General features: G+C 30.1%; 1 protein-coding gene across 1 annotated transcript; it reads right to left on the reverse strand.

Moving 5' to 3' along the window:
- Window positions 1-19665: 19665 nt before the first annotated feature.
- Window positions 19666-21020, reverse strand: LOC145742283 (uncharacterized). Its single transcript, XM_082560068.1, has 4 exons — window positions 20961-21020; window positions 20402-20530; window positions 20220-20369; window positions 19666-20151 (listed from the first exon to the last, which is right to left on the reverse strand). The coding sequence occupies exons 1-4, from the start codon at window positions 21018-21020 to the stop codon at window positions 19666-19668; spliced, it is 825 nt and encodes a 274-aa protein (XP_082416194.1).
- Window positions 21021-21466: the final 446 nt, after the last annotated feature.

A 21466-nucleotide genomic window follows, 5' to 3' on the forward strand; every position in this document is an offset into this window, starting at 1 on the left:
GTGCTCTAATAAAATTCACTGCCTTAACTGGGCTTAATATGTGTTTGAATTTTAAGGATTTGCTGGTGGATGATGCAATAAAAATTGTAATATTGTCATTGAGTTGTCTCTCTCTCAATACAGACTTTAAGAAACCTACCAATCTAATGCCAGTTCCTAACATGGAGCACCATCAGTTGCAATTTCGCATAAGCTAGATAAGTCTAGTCCAAACTTGTCAAAAGCATCAAGTACTTCAGTAAAGATATCAGCACCAGTTGTCGTTTCCTTTATTGACTGTAGTGACAAAAGCTCTTCTGTTTCGTTTAACTCTTTGTCCACTCTTCCGTTTCGTTTAACTCTTTGTTCACCCCTTTATCATCGATACGTCTCGCTATCGTCCATCGTGACAGACTTATTTTCTCGGACCCACTCTTTATTCTAGGGCACATTTCTTTTGCGTCATCGATAAGACACTGCTTTACAAAATTACCGTCAGAATACGGTTTCATAGTTTGGTAAAACAAACAATAATTACATTAACCGGTTCTCTTTATTTCTTTTTTAAGTATAATCAATTCTTAACTCTCTGTCTTTAAAATCCTCATTGCTCAGTTATTGGCAACTGTGTGAATTGCGTTGTTCCCAGTGCAAAAGCTTGTGAGGCCATTGTTACGTCATAGGCATAGATAATACATACGTAATATATTGGACTAAGGTGTAAGTTTTGCAACGCAAAGGTATAGAATTACTCGCACGTACCAGATTATAAACTAAATTAAAACTCGTTTCGTGGGCTGCACACCGTTTAAAATTGGTTCTTCTCCGCGGCCCGCACAATTTTTCTTTGCGGGGCGAAAGTTGCACACCCCTGGCCTGAGTGATAAAGGGATAAACACAAATAATGCATCCAACTATGTTAAATTCGCATTCAAAATTAAAAGAAGAAGAAATTAATTTTATATAAATTGACTCAACAAAATGTAAAGACTCTTTTTTTTGAAAATAACATAAAAATTTTTGTTATTATACAGCTACAACTACTCCCATTATGACAACAACTACTACGACAGTAAAACCCCTTACGCTAACTGCCATGACGTCAATTACCATGACCTCAGCATCGTTTAAATCAACTACTTTAACAACGTACTCTACAGCGACATTTACCATGACAACAACATTTATAAAGTCTACAAAAGTAATAACACAAAAACAGTTTTATAAAGCAACGGGAGTATAGACTAAGTTTAATTTTAACTTTCTGTTTAGAACAATTCTCAAATAACTGGGTGGATAGTTATTGGAGCACTTCAGCTTGTTTTTATTCTTTTAGTTTTCTTTCTTATTTTTAAACTAAAAAACAAATTTGCATGTAAGTATATTAAAATTGATTATGTCATAATATTTTATTTTTAAAAGTTTAAAAAGCAAATCACATTTTGCCTCTTATTGCTTCGATTACGTCTTGATTTGTCGTCATTATTTTAAGATATTACTAGATTTGCCTTATTCAATAACAAAAATTCACAAGTTAACTTACTTGTTAATATATTTAACAAATAGTTAAATAATTTGCATTTAGGTATATTACATTAGGTGGAGATGTCTTTACTATTAAGCGACGCTTTATTAAGTAGTTAACAAATTTGTCTATTTACAAAATATTTTTGTTTTATATTTCTAATTATTATTTTACTTATAGCCGGATCGGAACCAAACAATGAAGAAGTTGTTGCAGGTGAATTTCAGTGTTTTGGTAACGTTTAGTTCAATAATAACCTTTAGTAATGGTATTTGTTCCTTAATCATATATCCATACTAAACTAGTTTATTTTTAATTAAATATGTATTAAAGAGTTTGGTTACATTTTTTGTTTTTTATTTTAAATTCAAATTTATATTACAGCCAGAAACAGAATGCTTAGACCACAGGAACCAGACTACATTGATGTTGTTGCAGGTACCTTATATTTATTGTGAAATATTATTTTATTGATACAGTATATAATTAAATTAACATTTTATATGATTTTACAGTCGGGCCAGGACCACAGCATATCGACTTTGTGGCAGGTAAATTCTACTTTTTTGCATGATATTTTTTTATTTCTTTTATATAAAGAAATATTTATATCGTATATTTAAATTTAACTTTTATATCGTATATTTAAATTTAACATTCAATATAATGTTACAGCAGAATTAGAACCACAGTATCTTGACTTTGTGGCAGGTAAATTTTACTTTTTTGCATGAAGTTTTTTTTATTTCTATTGTATATCGTATATTTAAATTTAACATTCAATATAATGTTACAGCAGAATTAGAACCACAGTATCTTGACTTTGTTGCAGGTAAATTTTAGTTTTTAAAATTTATATTTATGCTAGACTTTTTAAACTTATTTGTAGAGTGACTTATTTTCTTACCCGACTTTTAATCTTAATTTTTGTCGAGACATAATTCACCTTCTCTGTTGTTTATTTAAATATTTAATGACTAATGTATTTTACAGACGAACCAGTATATGAAGAAATTGCAGGTATGTTTTATTTCTGAAAGTTCTATGTTCATATAAGGGGTTTAATATAAGGGGAATAAATATGTTCATATAAGAGGTTCATATAAAAACTAGAATAAATATGTTCATACAAGAGGTTCATATAAGGGGTTTAAATTTTATGGTTAGATAAAGGGGTTCAGATGGACATGTTTAGATAAGGGTTTAAATTTTAGGGGTTAAGATAAACGGGTTCAAATGTAAAGAGTTCAAATATATTGGGTTTAAATGCAAGGGGTTTAGATAAAGGAGTTTAAATGTAGGGGTTTAAAAGTAAGGGATTAAGACTAAAGGGGTTAAACGTTGGGTGTTTCCATAAAAAAGTTTAAATGTGAGAGATTTAAATGAATCGGTTAAGTAAAAGGATTTTATGAATCGGTTAAGTAAAAGGAATCGGTTAAGTGAAAGGAAGTAAAGGGTTTAATTGTAAGAAGATTTTTTAATGCATAGGTTTAAAAGAAACTTGTTTATTTAGAAAGGGTTTTAACTTCTGGCTACTATTTAATTAATGGTTAGGTTTAGGTTAGCATATTTAACGCATTAAGTTGTGGTGTTGGGTAAATTAACCGCTTTGTCATACTATTGTTTATAAATATGATCTTACACTGCTTATTGAGGGTGTATTGGACTATTTTTTGTTTCTATTTTTAATTAATATTAAATTAAACTTTACAGACGAACTAGAATATGCGGACGTTGAAGCAGGTATATATTAAATGTATTGTAAAATATTTTTTCCTTGTTAATGTTATAGGTTTTCCAAGTTCGTGGTTATATCCTAATAATTATAAACAAACATTTGTTGCCCTAACCCAGTTTTGAGTTTTGGTGGCAAAACATTATTAATTTGTTTTTTTTATTAATTTATTGGTAGCCTATATTAACGGTTTAGAAAGGTGTTAACGTGGTTGTAACTTTAAATGGTGGTGGTATAACCTTACCTAACACTAAGCTCTTTATAACTAAATTGTTTCTAAATTAGCAATGTTAATGTTTTTATTTATTTTGCAGGTAGACCAGGCCCAGAATATGTTAACGTTGTTGAAGGTAATTTTGATTGTTTTGTATGACAATATTTTATTTTATATTGTGTAATTAAAATTAATATTTAATCTAATTTTACAGCACTGCCAGAACCAGAATACATTGATGTTGTTGCAGGTAAATTTTAATGTTTTATGTCAGATCTTAACGTATAACTGGCAGCGTGATGTAGTGGTAAAAACCCTTGCTACACCACCATGAGGTCTTGAATGCAATTTCTACTGCTCTCGTGCTGTAGCGCCCTTGAGTTAGGCACTTTAAACAGTATGAACTCCTGCTGAGCCATTATTTAATCAGCAGCATAACTACCGGGCAATTATAATCTATAATATCCCAAACTGCCACAGGCAACTCGAGACTGGGTCGGAGTAACTGATGTTACTCTTTGTTTAAGTCGCGCATTTGACCTTCCCACATTAAGGATAAATATATATAAAAAAAATAAATAAAAAATACTATAACTATATTTAACAACACTACTGTTTTTTTCATTGTTTATATTATTGTTTAAAATAGATTTTGTCGTCGCATTTTTGTTATAAGTTAACATATAGGCTGTCGCCTATAATTTAATTCGCAAAAAGTAGATGTTAAATTTGTTTAAGTTATCGTTGCTGTGCCTTTAGTAACCACCCATATTAAGAACAGTTATTCAGAGATTTAAAAATAATATTTCAATTGATGCCTCTCTGTTAAACAATGACTCATGTATTGATAAAAGATTTTTAATTGTACAACAAACTGGCGTAATAGTTATGTTCTGTTATTTATAGATTTTTTAAAGTCTTAAGTTCAAAAAACTTAATTTGAATTTAATTTTACAGAAAACGCGGAAGTACTTTACATGGTCCCTTTCAATTGAGAATTCGTTAAGCAAAAAACTTTATTATTTGCTTATATATGAACTATTTTTTTTTTTGAATTTTAATCGATTCATAAATCATTTTTTGCAAATTATGACCTGTCACTAGGTGTTGTAACCTTTTAATAATATTAAAATCAAGTCCGGTAGTGTGAACCGGTCGTAGCGTCAGACTACGAGCCAAAAGGTTTCTGGTTCGAGCCGCACCAATGCTACACTATTCGCCCTAAGGCCTGGCGTTCCCGGATAGGGCAGACTTGTCCCAAACTGCACACCCTGACCCGATAAAAATTATTAAAACTTATGATATTTTTAAGAAAAACGAAAAAAAAATAAAAAAAAATAAAAAAAAAACCTTAAGGGGATATGAAAAAAAACAAAAAAAAACATGAAAAGAAATGAAATTTAACATTTTTGTATTAGATGGAAACTATTTTTGTTATCGTTTCACGATTTCATCAAGACTTTAAACTCCTATTTGTTTTTAATCTTTAACTTGTTTTTAAATCCCTAGTATTCTTTGACATGTTATTCCACTCTGTACTATTCTTATTAATCAGATATTTCTGTGCCTTGCAAGCAGTTATATCACGCCTTGCTGAAAAGCAGTTGTAATTTTGGAGATTTGGATTTTAACATTTTTGTTTTTATCGGTTTTGTTTTTATTGGTAAGAAATTGCCGTATAATATAATTAACTGTCAGTAACATTTATCTAAAGCATTCCGTTTGGGTCGACGGAGACCGCTACAGTGTTAAAACTGTAAATTATATGATTACTTAAAATGCGACGTTACATCAGTAGGAATCGAACCCACGACACCAAGTTATCTAACAACGCGAAGTTCGCGTTTTTAACCCCAGCTTTGGCGAGAAAAATTCTAAAAAAATTGTTTTTCAAAATTATGAACATTTTTCAAGTTGTTATCGCATTGAACTCCTGCAAGTTTGTTATCTATTGCATACTACATCGCGTGTACTAAAAATTATCAAAACATGTTGTTATATATATTCAAATAACGAAATTAGAGTTTACTTAATTTGTGTTAGTTTATTGTTTTAATCAATAATGGTTTTGTTATTGTGGATTTTAGGTTGCTTGTTTACCCCAGGCTTGGCTGGTGATGTAGCTTATATATTTTGTATTACGATACAACCTAAACCTTTATATACTCTTTTAACATAAAAATACAAATAAAAAATCGCACAAATAATTTGATTTATTTTATAAATTTTTGTTACTCTGTATCTCTTTTTTACTGATGATTTTTTGACAACTAGATACGGGTAAAATTGTTTTAATATCTATCGCATGTATTCGCTTTACGTTAAAACTTTTATGTGAACAATATAACAAGATAAAAAAAACTTATGGAGTGTTTGTCATAAAGTTTTAACAAAATATATAAACTACTTTTTTATTTTATATCCTTAGACAATAAATCAATTTAAATACTTCCGCTATATATAAACTAACGACAGGCTAATAAACAAGCAATATTTGCTTAAATTATACAATATAACCCAAAAAATACATTCATTGTATGAATTTTTAAAATAAACATAACTTTTACTTTCGTAAATGATATTTTTCGGACATTTACAAGTAATACTTTACATATTAAGTTACAATATGTGCTGCTAGCGATGTAGCCTTATAAGCAAGTACAATTTACACAAAGCATGAGCGCAGATGCCTCCAGACCTTCAAGTTTACTTAGGTCGTTGTGCGGTCATTGGTGCGTGTTACTAGTTGTATACACTTTTATATTGGTTGATTTACTGTGTTGTTAAGATATAAATGTGGTTTACTATTTAATATACACAGAGTGTACAGAATGCCTGGAACAAACTAGTGATAATAGCTGTGCTCTGTATTGAAGAAACTAGATTTATTTGTTTTTATTTATCACAATGAATTAATATGACGTCACAATTTCCATATTATGATGCAAAGACAGGTAAGAATATTTTTAAGAAACTACAAGTTTAAAAAATAAAATTTTTAAAAATAGTTATGGACAATGCAAGGCTTACGTATTTAGCTGTAAAATGTTAAAATGAACTACATAACACAAAAAAGATTTAAATATAGTTTGTAGTATTGAACAGGTAATTACTTATTGTATTAACAACTACTAAGCTTTATTGAAAATATATTAATATAACAAACTACAACCCAAAGGTTTTAGGTTCGAGTCACTCCAATGCCACACTATTCGCCCTTAAGCCTGACGTTTATAGATAGCTCTAACACGTCACAACAGCACGTCCTTACCCAATAAAAATATTTGACATATTATTTTAAGATACTACAAAAAAAATAAAAAAAATTATATTTAACTTTTAATTCATGAATCATATAATACAATGGTGACGTAACAAACATGGTCTATTGTATTTAACAGTTCAAGAAATCATGACAACTTCTTAAACTTTTAAACTTATAGTCTTTTTTGTAATTATTATTCTTAAAAATATAAAATATATAAAAAGATATAGATTTACGCAATAACAGGAAGTTTATAGTCTTTACTTGACGCTTTTAAATGTAACATTTTATGATATTAACCAAACAATACTAAAGTACGGGATACGGGATAGTGCTGGATCATATGTAAACGTTAACAAAAATTCGGGGAATGCGAGACGGAACCGCATTTTTGGTATTTTACTTCGGGATGAATGCGGTACTTACCTATTATGCGGGATCGACTTTTACGGCCCGTTCACACGGCGTACGCAACGCAACGTAACGTAAGATTTTGCAACCATTTAAAATGAACAGAGTCGTTCACACGTACGAAAGTTTGCGTAAGTTACGTAAGATTTCGTAAAATAGAACTCGTAAAGTTACGTAACGTAAAGCAACGCAATGCAACGTTACCTTGTCGTGTAAACAGGCCTTAAAGGTCAAGAAATAATGCGAAGTCGACTATAAAGCGCAAGGGAAGATTAGAAATGGTTTAAAATTCCGTATTATTCCGTATTTAGCGATTTTTTTTGAGGACCATAGTGTAATTATGATTTTGTGTGGAATTTTTATGTGTTCTTTTTACCTTTAAAAGTGTAACTATTAACAAAATAAACATCAGCTATAAATTACTATGGACCTCAGTGTAATTATGTTTTGTCTAGAACCGGACAACGTACGTGACCCGCATTTCCTTACAGTAATATTCTATTTTTTTACTGTTATAAATAACAAGGCAGCAGTGGGAACCAAACCTATGCTACCAAGTCTCATAAAGACAAACCACCACTGAGTTTTCATTCTAAAAATTATAATTTAAGCTTTGTTTGTTCTGCCTTAAAGTTATTTAATTTTTTTTTAATGTAGGTTTTTACATTTTTGTGGAATGGTAAAATTCTAAGTTCAAAAATGTTGAATTTTAAGTTATTTTTAAATAATCATTAAATGCTTAATAAACTTTAATTACTTGAAAATTATAAATTACTTGAAAATTATAAATTTTTACCGAATTTAAAAACCGCTGATATTGACTCTTATTTAAAATATAAACTATTAGTAGTCGACATGGTTGGTTAAAACCTGCAAAAATTTAATGGTTAGTTAAACAATAAAAGTCACCAAATGATTGATAACAAGATTTTAAATGGATTGTAAAATATTATTATTTCAGTAACAAAAATCTTGAATTAATATTATGGTTAAAACTGTTGTGTATTCACATGGTTTAGTATGTAACATATATTAATATAAATAGTAGAACTACATTTTTTGCGCTACAACGTGGGTGTAGTGGGAATCGAACCAGAACCTTAGTTTTGATTAAAAATACAACGCGTTGTTTTTTTTTAATTTAGATAATATTTAAACAACAACAACAAATATGAACTGAAGCAAAATGTAAAAATTAACTAAATTATTTTTGTAAGCACTTTAAAACACAATGAGGTTGTCATAAATATTGTTTGTAGTATTGAACAGGTAATTACCTATTGTCTTAATATCTATTCACGCTATAACAAGAAGTTTATAGTCTTTACTTGACTTATTGTTTTTACTTAATTACTTTAAAAAACACCGAAGCGATAAGTAACAAAATGAACAAGTTAGTTTTAAGTTTGGTGATTTTAAGTTTAAATGTTGTAAATGGGCAACAATATACAGTAAAATTAGAAAATAGGCGTCTATGGTTTGCATACGAGAATGTAGAATATTATTTTTTTGTAACCAGCGTTAACTACAAAACAGCAGTGACAAGATGTGCAGAAATATTTTATTTTATATTGTGTATTCGAAATTAATATTTAATCTAATTTTACAGCTCTGCCAGAACCAGAATACATTGATGTTGTTGCAGTTAAATTTCAATGTTTCATGTCAGATCGTTACGTTTAACCGGCAGCGTGGTGTAATGGTAAAAACACTTGCTACAGCACCATGAGGTCGTGAAAACAATTTTCACTGCTTTCGTGCTGTAGCGCCCTTGAGTTAAGCACTTTAAACGGTATGAACTCCTGCTGAGCGAGTATTTATTCAGCAGCATAATTGTCGGGCAACTATAATCTATTTGACCTTCCCACATTAAGGATAAATATATATACAAAAAAATAAATAAAAAATACTATAACTATAGTTAACAATACTACTGTTTTTTTCATTGTTTATATTATTGTTTCGAATACATTTTTTCGGCGCATTTTTTGTTCTAAGTTAACACAGGCTGTCCCTTATAATTTATTTCGCAAAAAGTAGATGTTAAATTTGTTTAAGTCATTGTTGCTGTGCCTTTAGTAACCACCCATATTAAGAACAGTTATTTAGAAATTTAAAAATAATATTTTATTTCAATCGAAATATTATAATATTTCAATCGATGCCTCTCTGTTAAACAATGACTCATGTATTGATAAAAGATTTTTAATTGTACAACAAACTGGCGTAATAGTTATGTTCTATTATTTATAGATTTTTTAAAGTCTTAAGTTCAAAAAACTTAATTTTAATTTAATTTTACAGAAAACGCGAAAGTACTTTACTTGGCCCCTTTCAATTGAGAGTCGTTAAGCAAAAAACTTTATAATTTGATTATATGAGAACTATTTTCTTTTATTTTGAATTTTAATCGATTTATAAACCATTTTTTGCAAATTATGACCTATCACTAGGTGTTGTAAATAACATTAACTTCAAGTCCGGTATAAGTGAACCGGTCGTAGCGTCAGACTACGAGCCGAAAGGTTTCGGGTTCGATCCGCACCAATGCTACACTATTCGCCCTAAGGCCTGGCGTTTCCGGATAGCTCAGACTTGTCCCAAACTGCACACCCTTACCCGATAAAAATTATCAAAAACTTATGATATTTTTAAGGAAAACGAAAAAAATAAAAAAAACAAAAAAAACCTTAAGGGGATATGAAAAAAAAACAAAAAAAAACATTAAAAAAAATGAAATTTAACATTTTTATATTAGATGGAAACTATTTTTGTTATCGTTTCACGATTTCAACAAAACTTTAAACTCCTATTTGTTTTTAATCTATAACTTGTTTTTAAAATCCGTAGTTTCTTTGACATGTTATTCCACTCTGTACTATTCTTATTAAGCAGATATTTATGTATCTTGCAAGCAGTTATATCACGCCTTGCTGAAAAGCAGTTGTAATTTTGGAGATTTGGATTTTAACATTTTTGTTTTTATCGGTTTTGTTTTTATTGGTAAGAAATTGCCGTATAATATAATTAACTGTCAGTAACATTTATCTAAAAACTTTCCAACTAGGTCGACGGAGACCGCTACAGTGTTAAAACAGTAAATAATATTTTTACTGAAAATGCGACATTACATCAGTAGGAATTGAACCCACGACACCAAGTTATCTAACAACGCGAAGTTCGCGTTTTTAACCACAGCTTTGGCGGAAAACATTTTTGAATTCTAATTGTTTTTCAAAATTATGACCATTTTTCAAGTTGTTATCGCATAGAACTCCTGCAAGTTTGTTATCTATTGCATACTACATCGCGTGTACTAAAAATTATCTCAACATGTTGTGATATATATCCAAATAACGAAATTACAGTTTACTGAATTTGTGTTTGTTTATTGTTTTAATCAATAATGGTTTTGTTATTGTGGATTTTAGGTTGTTTGTTTACCCCAGGCTTGGCTGGGATGATGTAGCTTATATATTTTGTATTACAATATAACCTTAACTTTATATACTCTTTTAACATAAAAATACAAATAAAAATATCGCATAATTATTTAGATTTATTTTATAAATTTTTGTTACACTGTATCTCTTTTTTGCTGATGATTTTTTGACAAATAGATACGGGTAAAATTGTTTTAATATCTATCGCATGTATTCGCTTTACGTTAAAATTTTATGTGAACAATATAACAAGATAAAAAAAACTGATGGAGTGTTTGTTATAAAGTTTTAACAAAATATATAAACTACTTTTGTATTTTATATCCTCAGACAATAAATCAATTTAAATACTTCCGCTATATATAAACTAACGACAGGCTAATAAACAAGCAATATTTGCTTGAATTATCCAATATAACCAAAAAAATACATTCATTGTATGAATTTTTAAAATAAACATAACTTTAACTTTTGTAAATGATATTTATTGGACATTTACAAGTAATACTTAACATTTTAATACATTAAGTTACAATATGTGCTGCTAGCGATGTATCCTTGTAAGCAAGTACAATTTTACACTAAGCATGAGCGCAGATGCCTCCAGATCTCCAAGTTTACTTAGGTCGCTGTGCAGTCATTGGTGCGTGTTACTAGTTGTATACACTTTTATATTGCTTGATTTACTGTGTTGTTAAGACATAGATGTGGTTTACTATTTAATATACACAGAGTGTACGGAATGCCTGGAACAAACTAGTGACAATAGCTGTGCTCTGTATTAAAGAAAGTAAACGTGTTAGTTTTTATTTACATCCCCAATGAATTAATATGACGTCACAATTTCTATGGTATGATGCAACAACACTATAGTTTTCAGGTAAGAATATTTTTTAATAAATAACCAGAGTGAAAACCTATTTTTTTTTCGAACCTGGACCCAAATTTTAACTTAAAAATAAAGCGTAACGTTGGTTAAACTTTAACAACAATTTGAACGAAATTTTAACAATAACAAAAATTTAGTAAAATGAAATATAAAACTTAATAATTTTTCGTTAATATTTTAAAACACAATGAAGGTGTCATAAATATTGTTCATAGTAACGAACAGGTAATTTTTTATTGTCTGAATTATCTTATTGTTTTTGAGAGGAAGTCAATAACAGTCTTTACTTGGCTTATAGTGTTTTATTATTTTTACATCACTTTTTTAAAATGATAAACCGATTAGTTACAAAATGAACAATTTAGTTCTAAGTTTGATGATTTTGAGTTTTTATGTTGTAAATGGGCAGCAATGGCATGTTTATGGGTTTGTGGAATATTATATTAGTTTAAATGAAGTCGACTACAAAAATGCAGTGACAAGATGTAGAGATTTGAATGCCAAGTTGGCAATTCCAAAGACATCAGGAATTCGTGAATTTATACAACAAATAATAAATTCAATTAAAGGTATTGATTTTTTATGTCTTGTTTTAACCTGAACAAGATAATGAAAGTAATCTGTTTTTTTAACTTTGTCGGAAGCTGAAATGTTTTGTTTTTTGCTCTTATTAACCGTTTTTTTTCACAAGCACACATAATTTGTTTACATCAAACCTGTATTTTATTTGCATATCTAAACATAAGTAGTTACTTAAACATAAAGAACAGCTATAGAAAGTTTTAACTTCTATATTTAGGACAAAACGCAATTTACTATATTGGCCTGACAAGAACAAATTCCTCTAATCTCGCTTCCTCTTTTAAGTGGAGCGATGACACAACTTTGCAGAGTGACCAAGTCAACTGGGATGATGACGAACCAAATAATTGGGGAGGGATTGATAATTGTGTGGTGTTACGGGGTGCTAATGCAAAGTGGTGGGATAACCCATGTGGAAAGAAAATCAGATATATTTGTCAACGAGGTTTATTAGCACGTAGTTTTTTTGTTCTTAATTCAACGTTTTACTTGGTAGTCGATGGTTTTAACTTTTAGATTCTACATTTTGCTTACTTAACATAGTTTAAAATTACCAATGTGTAAGTTAGGCTCACAAACTTTTTATAATGCATTTTATATTTGTGCAGTGCTTAGTTCAGGGTCAAATTTTTATAAGATACATCATTAAAAAATGTTATTGTACAGATACTTTTATCGTAACGACAACTGTCATGACAACGAAATTCTTGAAAACAACTCCCATGACGACAACAACTATGCCAACAACATCCATGGCGTCAACACTGGTGATGACTAAACCCATGACAACGAAACCATTTACAACAAGTACTATAAAAACAACACTTGAGACAACAAAAAGGAATTTAAACCAAACAACTGAATTATTCACAACCCAACCGCAATATAATGTAAGTGTTTTTAAACTAGTTTTACAAACTTAAAATGTTTAATTAAAGTTGTTTAAGTTGCTTATGTGAAATAATGGTCTAGTTTTTAAATTTGATTTAACGACTTTTTATTTAGAACATTTCTTGGATAACAGGTTTGATAGTTATTGGAACACTTCTACTTATTTCCGTTCTTGCATGCCTTTATATACTTTACAAATGGAAAAACACGGCTATATGTAAATATACTGTTATACTATATGGATTTACTGTAAAGTAATATTAACAGCCCATCATAAAATATATTCCCACATAAATGGAATGTGTGTGAGCTACCTGTTAATGTCAAAAAAACGCACAATAACGTTGCTAAAATTAAAACTTCTTTAGGTCAATAACACGCTGTCATCAAGCCACGCCAATTTGGATATTTTAATTTTTTTATGTAATTTTAGAATGGTTTGGTTTATAATTTTTATTTAGGAAGGGTGTCTAGTTGTGATGTGTTTAAGCTATTTGTGAACGCAAAGCTCAAGGGCGAATAGTGCGGCATTGTTGCGATTCCAACAAAGAACCATTAGGCAAATAATTCCGCGATAGAGTCAGTTTGTCTAGTCACCGGACAATCTGCTGATTAATGGTTAAGCTTATGTCATCAGTTAGTGACGCCACTACCTTAGGAAGCGCAAATTTAACAAAGTCATGTTTTAATGCGTTGTGTGTATACTATTTTTATTTTAAATTGAATTTTATATTGCAGCTGAACTGAGATCTGAATATCCAGACGTTGTTTCAGGTATTTTCTTAACTTAACTATTACTAATGCAAACAACATACCTGGTACATCTTTAATTTTTATTATTTAAACTATGTTAAAAATGTTTTTATTATTTAATATATGTTTTTATGAATTGAGGGTTGTGCATAAAACAATGTGCAGTGCAGTTAAGACGGTCACTTTTTATGTTTAATGAAAATTTATTTTGCAGGCCAGCCAAATCCTGGATATGTAGAATTTAATGCACGTAAGTTTATTTTGAAATCTTAAACCCTTTGTCAATAGACTGAACCGTGACATGCAATAGTTCACAGTTTTATAAGTAATTTGTTTAAATATAACATAGGTTTTTACTTTTATAAAATTTTAAACTTTTGCATATCATGGCTTAGTCTATTTTAATTTGCAGCAGAAGCAGATGATGGATATTTAGAACCTGTTGCGCGTAAGTTTAATTTAATATTTTGTGTTATATAACAGCATGGTAACCTGCCATTAAATCGGCCTTAATAGAGTACGTAGGGTATTGGGTTTTATTAATAATTCTTGTTTTAAAAATAATTTATTTTGCAGCTGAACCAACTTATGAACAAGTAAAATTTGAAGCAGGTAGGTTTATTTGAGTAATTTTTGTAATATTATTTAACTGAACAGTCACCTGCCTTAACTGTATTTGTAAGTAGTTTTTACAGGTTCTTAATTTCTCATGTATTATTTATTGAATTGTAATTTATTTTGCAGCCGAAGCAGATAATGGGTATTTAGAACCAGTTGCGCGTAAGTTTGTTTGAATATTCTGTGTAAAATTATTTAACTGAACAGTTATTTGCCTTATAAATTGTTTTTAGGAACAGTCCTAAAATGTTTCATGTATTATTTAATAAATTGTAATTTATTTGCAGCCCAACCAGCTGATGGATACTTAGAACCTGTTGCACGTAAGTTAATTTTAGTATTTTGTTTCTTATGTTAATAAACTAAACTTTAACATGCAACGGTTTAAAATTGTAAAAGTAAGCCGTTCTAATCTGCCCTGTTCTTTTAATATTTTAAAATACTTTGAGTACAGCGTGTTTTAACTAATTTATTCTTATTTTAAAAGTAATTTATTTTGCAGCTCAACCAGTTTATGAATATGTAAGATTTGGAGCAAGTAAGTTTATTTAAAGTAACTAGTAGATAGCCTGCCCTACAGGCGGAATTTTATTTGTCATTTATAAATACAGCTCTGACCGCCTAAAAATAAAGGAAAAAAAATGAAGGAACCGGAAAAAGTGCGAAATCTTAAATGATAAAGCGCAAAAATAGTATTGACTGTTTATTTGGGGTTGGTGTCATTTAATTAAAAATTGAAAAGCGACAAAGAGGCATTTTTTTACCCCAGCTGACTTTATTCTAAAAAATACTCTCTAATTTCAAAGTATCATTAACCCTAATACGAATAAACAGTCAATTACATTTTTTCGCGTTTTATATTTTTAAGATTCCGTCTTTTTTTTTACCTACCTTTAATTTCGTTTTTTCATTTTACGTTTTCCTTATCTATGTTTCTTAATTTTTAGTTCCCTTACATTCCGGTTTCTTTATTTCTTCATTTTCTGCTGCTTTATTTCTCGGTTCTTTTCTTTTTGTTTTCGTATTTTTAGTTGGTTTATTTTTCGTTTCTTTATTTCCCATTTCCTCATTTTCCATTCCTCATTTTCCATTTCCTTATTTTCCGTTTCTTTATTTTCCGTTTCTTTATTTCCCATTCACTCATTTTCCATTCCCTCATTTTCCATTTCCTTATTTTCCGTTTCTTTATTTTTCGTTTCTTTATTTTCCGTTTCTTTATTTTCTGTTTCTTCATTTTCAGTTTTTTTTGTTTTCCGCTTTTTAATTTTCAAGTTCTTTCATTTTCTGTTTCTTCATTTTCTGTTCCTTCATTTTCTGTTTCCTTATTTTTTGGTTTTTTTATTTTTCGTTTCTTTATTTTTCATTTCTTTATATTCCATTTTTTTTCAACGTATGCCACACAACCAATAAAAAATAATTTTAATTTTAGTTACAGACAGGCGAGATGGAGAATATGTGGATTTTAATGAACGTGAGTTTACTTTAATATTTTGTGTTGCCGACATTGTAACCTGGAATTAAACTTGCTTAACTGGTTATTTTGCCAATAGTGTATAAACTGCTGCTTAATCGACTTATCAATGTATTTAAACTAAATTTTAATTTCTTTTACAGACAGTCCACAAGGCGATTACATGATTCCCCAAAATTAAGAAAAGATGAAAACGTTTTACATGTTTATATAAAATTTGTGTTCAAATGTTATATTTAAAACGGTAACAGTGGGAATCGAACTCAAGATACCAAGCCTTATAACTACGCAATGTAAAGCGTTTTAGGATCAGGACTTTTCAGTCAAAAACTTTGAATTGTTTTGTTTCTAAAAATATTTAAAATTAATAAATGGTTTTTAATTTCTTTTAAAAGTTTTTATTACTTTGCTAATGTGTTTATTTTGCTTTTATTACAAACAAAAAATAATGTTTTTTGTTTGTTAAACCTAATCATTTTATTTTTGTAAATATTTTGTTATTGTTTTGATTTTTGTTACCCCGGACATGGCTTGGATGATGTAGCTTAGTTATCTTGTATTACGATATAACCTTAAACCTTTATATACTCTTTTAACATAATAACGTAAATATAAACTTACATTATAAATGGCCTGCCGCTTATTTTGATTTATTTGGTGGTTTCCTATTACATTGTTTTTCTTTACTTGAAAATGATTTTTTGACAACTTAATTAGAGTAAAATTGTTTTAATATCTATCGCATGTATTCGCTTTACGTTAAAACTTTTATGTGAACAATATAACAAGATTTGAAAAACTCATTGTGTGGTTAAAGTGGAGTTTAAAATATTTTATAAACTTCTTTTGAATTTTAAATCCTTAGACAATTAGCCAATTTAAATACTTCCGCTATATATAAACTAACGACGTGCTAATAAACAAGCCACATTTGCTTAAATTATCCAATATAACCCAAAAAATACATTCATTGTATGAATTTTTAAAATAAACATAAATTTTATTTTCGCAAATGATATTTTTCGGACATTTACAAGTAATACTTACATATTAAGTTACAATATGTGCTGCTAGCGATGTAGCCTTGTAAGCAAGTACAATTTACACAAAGCGCAAGCGCAGATGCCTCCAGACCTCCAAGTTTACTTAGGTCGCTGTGCGGTCATTGGTGCGTGTTACTAGTTGTATACACTTTTATATTGCTTGATTTACTGTGTTGTTAAGATATAGATGTGGTTTACTATTTATACACAGAGTGTATAGAATGTATGTAACAATTTGGTAATAACAGTTGCTGCGGTCTTTGTAAAAGAAATAGAATTACTTGTTTTTGTTTACATCAACAACGAATTAATATGATTTACTAAATCCCAATAGTTTAATGCAACAACATTATGGTTTTCAGGTAAGAATATTTTTTAATAAACTAAAAGTTTAAAATTTGATTTAATTTAAAAAGCTTTACACAATGCATAATAACAAGCTTGTGTAAGGCCATATATAACTTTAATTTCAATTAAAAATTGCAATGCAAAATTGATTTTTATTGGTTTTAGAAATTTAGACGATAACAAAAATACAAAAATTAAATAAAATGTAAAAATAAACTAAGTTATTTTCGTAAACATTTAGAATATGATAAAAGTGTTATGAATATTGTTCGTAGTATTGAACAGGTAATTACCTATTGTCTTAATATCTATTCACGCTATAATAGGAAGTTTATAGTCTTTACTTGGCTTAAATTGCCTTTACCCAAATTTTTATCACTTTATTCATACAACAAACCAATTAGTTACAAAATGAACAAGTTAGTTTTAAGTTTGGTAATTTTAAGTTTAAATGTTGTGAATGGGGAGCAATATGAAAAAAAAACAGAAAATGGGATAATTTGGTATGTATACGAAAATGTAGAATATTATATTGGGGGTTCTTCAGATACGGGTAATTACGAAACAGCAGTAATGAGATGTGAAGAATTAAATGCAACGTTGGCAACTCCCAAGACACCGGAAATCAGGAAATTAGCAAAAGTTCACGGTATCGATTTTAAAATTTGAATTATACATTACATTTGTTTTTCTGTTATTCTACGCGGGTAGCGCTTAAATCGTGTAAAGTATAAAAGTAAAGCCTTGCCTTATTTTTAGTAAGAATAAGACTAAGCCTAACTTAACTCTACATATGCAGTCCTTGGTGATTGCCAATTAAATAAGGCTACTTTTAGAGGTAAAAAATAGACTGCGTTAACGAGAATATCGAATGGACGCTGAATCTTTGGCACAAGAAAAAATTTAGAACAGATCACAAGCTACTTTATTAGGCTAATCTTGTAATCACAATTTAAGTTACGCTGAGGTTTACGTCTAATAACAGTTAGACAACCCATGCCATAAATTGTATTTGGTGACCATGCCATAATATCTTTCAAATCTTTAGGTAAACATTAATACTATGACATGTTTTAAATCATTAAATTGATTTTGTCATTTTTTTCCGTCGCATTGTTGTAATATTAATTGTATATCGTATTTATTATTTACTTTTATCAATGCGCGAAAAACAAAAAAAAAAAAAAAACGTTTAATAACGATTGATCACGTTTGATTACGATTTTTGAAGTGTGTATTTATAACCTTATTCAAATAGAAAAAAAGTGGTTAGTATAAAGAAACTAAATAGTAAAATACTTATGCAAAAATAAACATTAACTATAGTATACTTGTAAATTGCGCAACTAAACACGTACAGTAAGCGTACACATAAGACTAACATAAGATCTTGGTATCACATAAAGAACTAGGCTTTACGGTTAGACATAACTAAAATATAGGTATTATTACGAAAACAAGGAAATTTAAAGTGAAAATCCTAATTAGTTTACGCAATAAATTGTATGTCCCAGTCGCGGTCTAGAACCACTGACAAGTAATAAAGAAAAAAAGGAAATAATCAGGTGTAAAGCCGTTTAGAAATTAAAAGCAACAGCGCCGCGCTGCGTAGGATGTAGCGACGCCGTACCTTGCAATACACAAAATAAAACACAAAAATAACGTAAGTAAAATATGTTATTGTCTATAACAGATCGTCTTTAGTAAATATTTGTTGTAAATATTTCTTTTATCATTAGTAAAACAAAAGTATTTTTTAATTTTGTTTTAAACCTAAATAACAAGAAACGAAACGTTAAAACTTTTATGTTGTAGGACAATTACAGTTATACTATATCGGCCTAAACAGAACAAACCCAGCTAATGAGGATTCCTCTTTTAAGTGGAACGATGGAACAACTTTGCTGTGTAGCCAAGCTAACTGGAAAGATGGTCAACCTGATAATTTTAGGGGGAATGAAAATTGTGTTATGATACGGGCCGAACAAACAACGTTTATAGACGCCAGTTGTGGTGCGGGGAGAGGAGTTTTTTGCCAACGGTGTAAGTTAATTATTTTTACTTTTTTAACTAAAACTTGTTTAGTAAAAACTTTGTTTTTACTTTGTAGACGTTATTTCTAGTTTTTTAAATTTAATATTTTTTATAAAGCAATTTGATAATTTAATTACTAAAAATAATTATTAATGTTTTAAATAATTGCTAAGTTTCTTAATTTCTAATTTAATTACTTAATTTTCAATTTACCTTGAACTAAGATAAGGCGACAAGTCCGAATTTACTACATTTAAAAGAATGCGTTGGTTTTAATTAACACTGATTGTTGTTTAGTTGTGTTGTTAATTTAATAAAATGTAAATTTAAATTATAAGACTACTTGTCACGTTTTAAACAAGTGTAAAGTCTAAAGACGTAACGGTGGAAACGGGTTTGATTGGCACTACTTTAAATGTCTATCGAAGACCCTATAGACTTGAAGTTATAACGACACAGTTTACTTAGCAAAACACGTTTTTTTCGCTTGGTGGGTGAAACGGTTTAATAAGTTCAACGGCCACTTTTTTAAACAGTGTATCCATCAGTTGTTGAATGGGTACCTTGGCAATCTTTCCCTTGTGAACAGTTTTTTGGCATATACCGCATGATCTGCAAAAACGTTTGATGTCGTCTTTTATTCCCTTCCAGTAGAAACTGGTGAGTATTTTGTCACATGTCTTTTTGATGCCCATGTGTCCTACCATTATTGATTCATGTGCGACCTCCACAAATTTTCGTCGGAGAATAGTAGGAACAACAAGTTGTCTTATGCCTTTTCCATAGTTTACATTGGAATGTGTAAACTCTTGATATAAGATGTCGTTATTTTCTAGAAAACGTATCGTTTGATCTCCCTTTATCTTTGGCTTGGTGAGTTGGCGCAGTGCTCCCAGCGTTTTATCGTCTTTTTGTGCATTAACGAATTTAGTTTTATCCAAGAAAGGCCACTTTGTGGATTCAGTCATTTTTAACGGGATATTTTGATCCCTTTGGCGGCCTGGCAACGTGTAACAACATATGCTCTAGTTGTCCAGTTCAAATCAGGGTCTTCAGCATTTCGAGCTCCAGGGATGTTTCCAATCATCAAATCATATACTGTTTCAGGTAGGCATAATGCCTCTACTTCACCTTTGTAGTATGGAGTGTCGATGTCGATATAAGCTACCTGTTCCTTACGCACCAAAGCATCCAAAAAACTTCCACTGGTTTTGTTAACTGGTTTTCTTTTACAAAATTTTTTTTGATTATAACACCGGTACAGCCAGTATTCCTAAGTGTGTTGACCGTATGTAACCCGACTTGTCCTTGAACGACTGGCAATCCCATCTTTGATTGTTTGCAAACGCTGTTAAAAATTTGTAATCATTCTCCTTTTGGAAGTATGACATAACTTCCCGAGGTATTTTTGTGGTCCATTTGTGCCTCGTTGTAACTTGTTTCTGGTCTCGCATTGGCAGCTGTAGCTCTAGATCTGCATTCGCGTGCTATATGGGCGCTCTTGTTGCATTGAAAACATCTCCTTGCGTCTCTTATTTCTGCTCTTCTGCAGTTGCTTGAATAATGTCCATATGAATTGCATATGCTGCATTGGATATGCTGCATGCATATGCTGCATTCACTGCTGTATAATTTCGAATGTTTGCTTCTGAAGTTAGCATTGTAGTTGACTGAAAGGGTTTTTTCATGTGCTGTCAAAAATTGGTCGGCAGAGCTTGTTCTCGTAGATGAATGATAGTTCCTTATAACAAGAGTTTACAAATTGCTTTTTAACAAATAAATTACGTGCTTCTTCCCACGTCGTTGGTGTTCCCGACATCCACTTAGTTAGCTAGCTGTTAAGTTTTACCACAAATTGTTTGGAACTTTTGCTTGTTTCTGGCTTTGATGTTTTAAATTTATTACGATATTCATCTTCTGTGAAATCGTATCGCTTCAAAAGCGACTCTTTTACACGTTTTTATTGAACAGCAATATCATCAGATAACCTTAAGTATACGTCCAAGGCTTTGCCGGTTAAAAGAGCGCTGAGAGTCGTAGCCCAATCTCGTTTCTCCCAGCCGCTTGTCACGGCGAACCGTTCAAATCGGAGAAGGTAGCTGTCCAAATCATCTTCTACAAAGGGCGGACAATCTCAATTTTGCGACCCATTACATTCTGCTAACGCAATTTCTAAGTTTTTCTTTTCTAATAAATCTAAATTAGCTTTTTCTTCGGCTTTTTATGCTTCTTTTCGAGCTTTTTCTCTGGCTACTCAGCGCGCAC

This window comes from Corella eumyota, chromosome 1, assembly GCF_963082875.1.
Source record: "Corella eumyota chromosome 1, kaCorEumy4.1, whole genome shotgun sequence".
Lineage (NCBI taxonomy): Eukaryota > Metazoa > Chordata > Ascidiacea > Phlebobranchia > Corellidae > Corella > Corella eumyota.

Coding starts and splice junctions, on each gene's coding strand:
- LOC145742283 (XM_082560068.1), bottom strand. CDS start 21,020: ATGTCGGGAACACCAACGACGTGGGAAGAAGCACGTAATTTATTTGTT. Junction 20,531..20,960: donor TATTTGTTAAAAAGCAATTT/GTAAACTCTTGT, acceptor AAACAATCAAAG/ATGGGATTGCCAGTCGTTCA. Junction 20,152..20,219: donor ACTGGACAACTAGAGCATAT/GTTGTTACACGT, acceptor GAATCCACAAAG/TGGCCTTTCTTGGATAAAAC.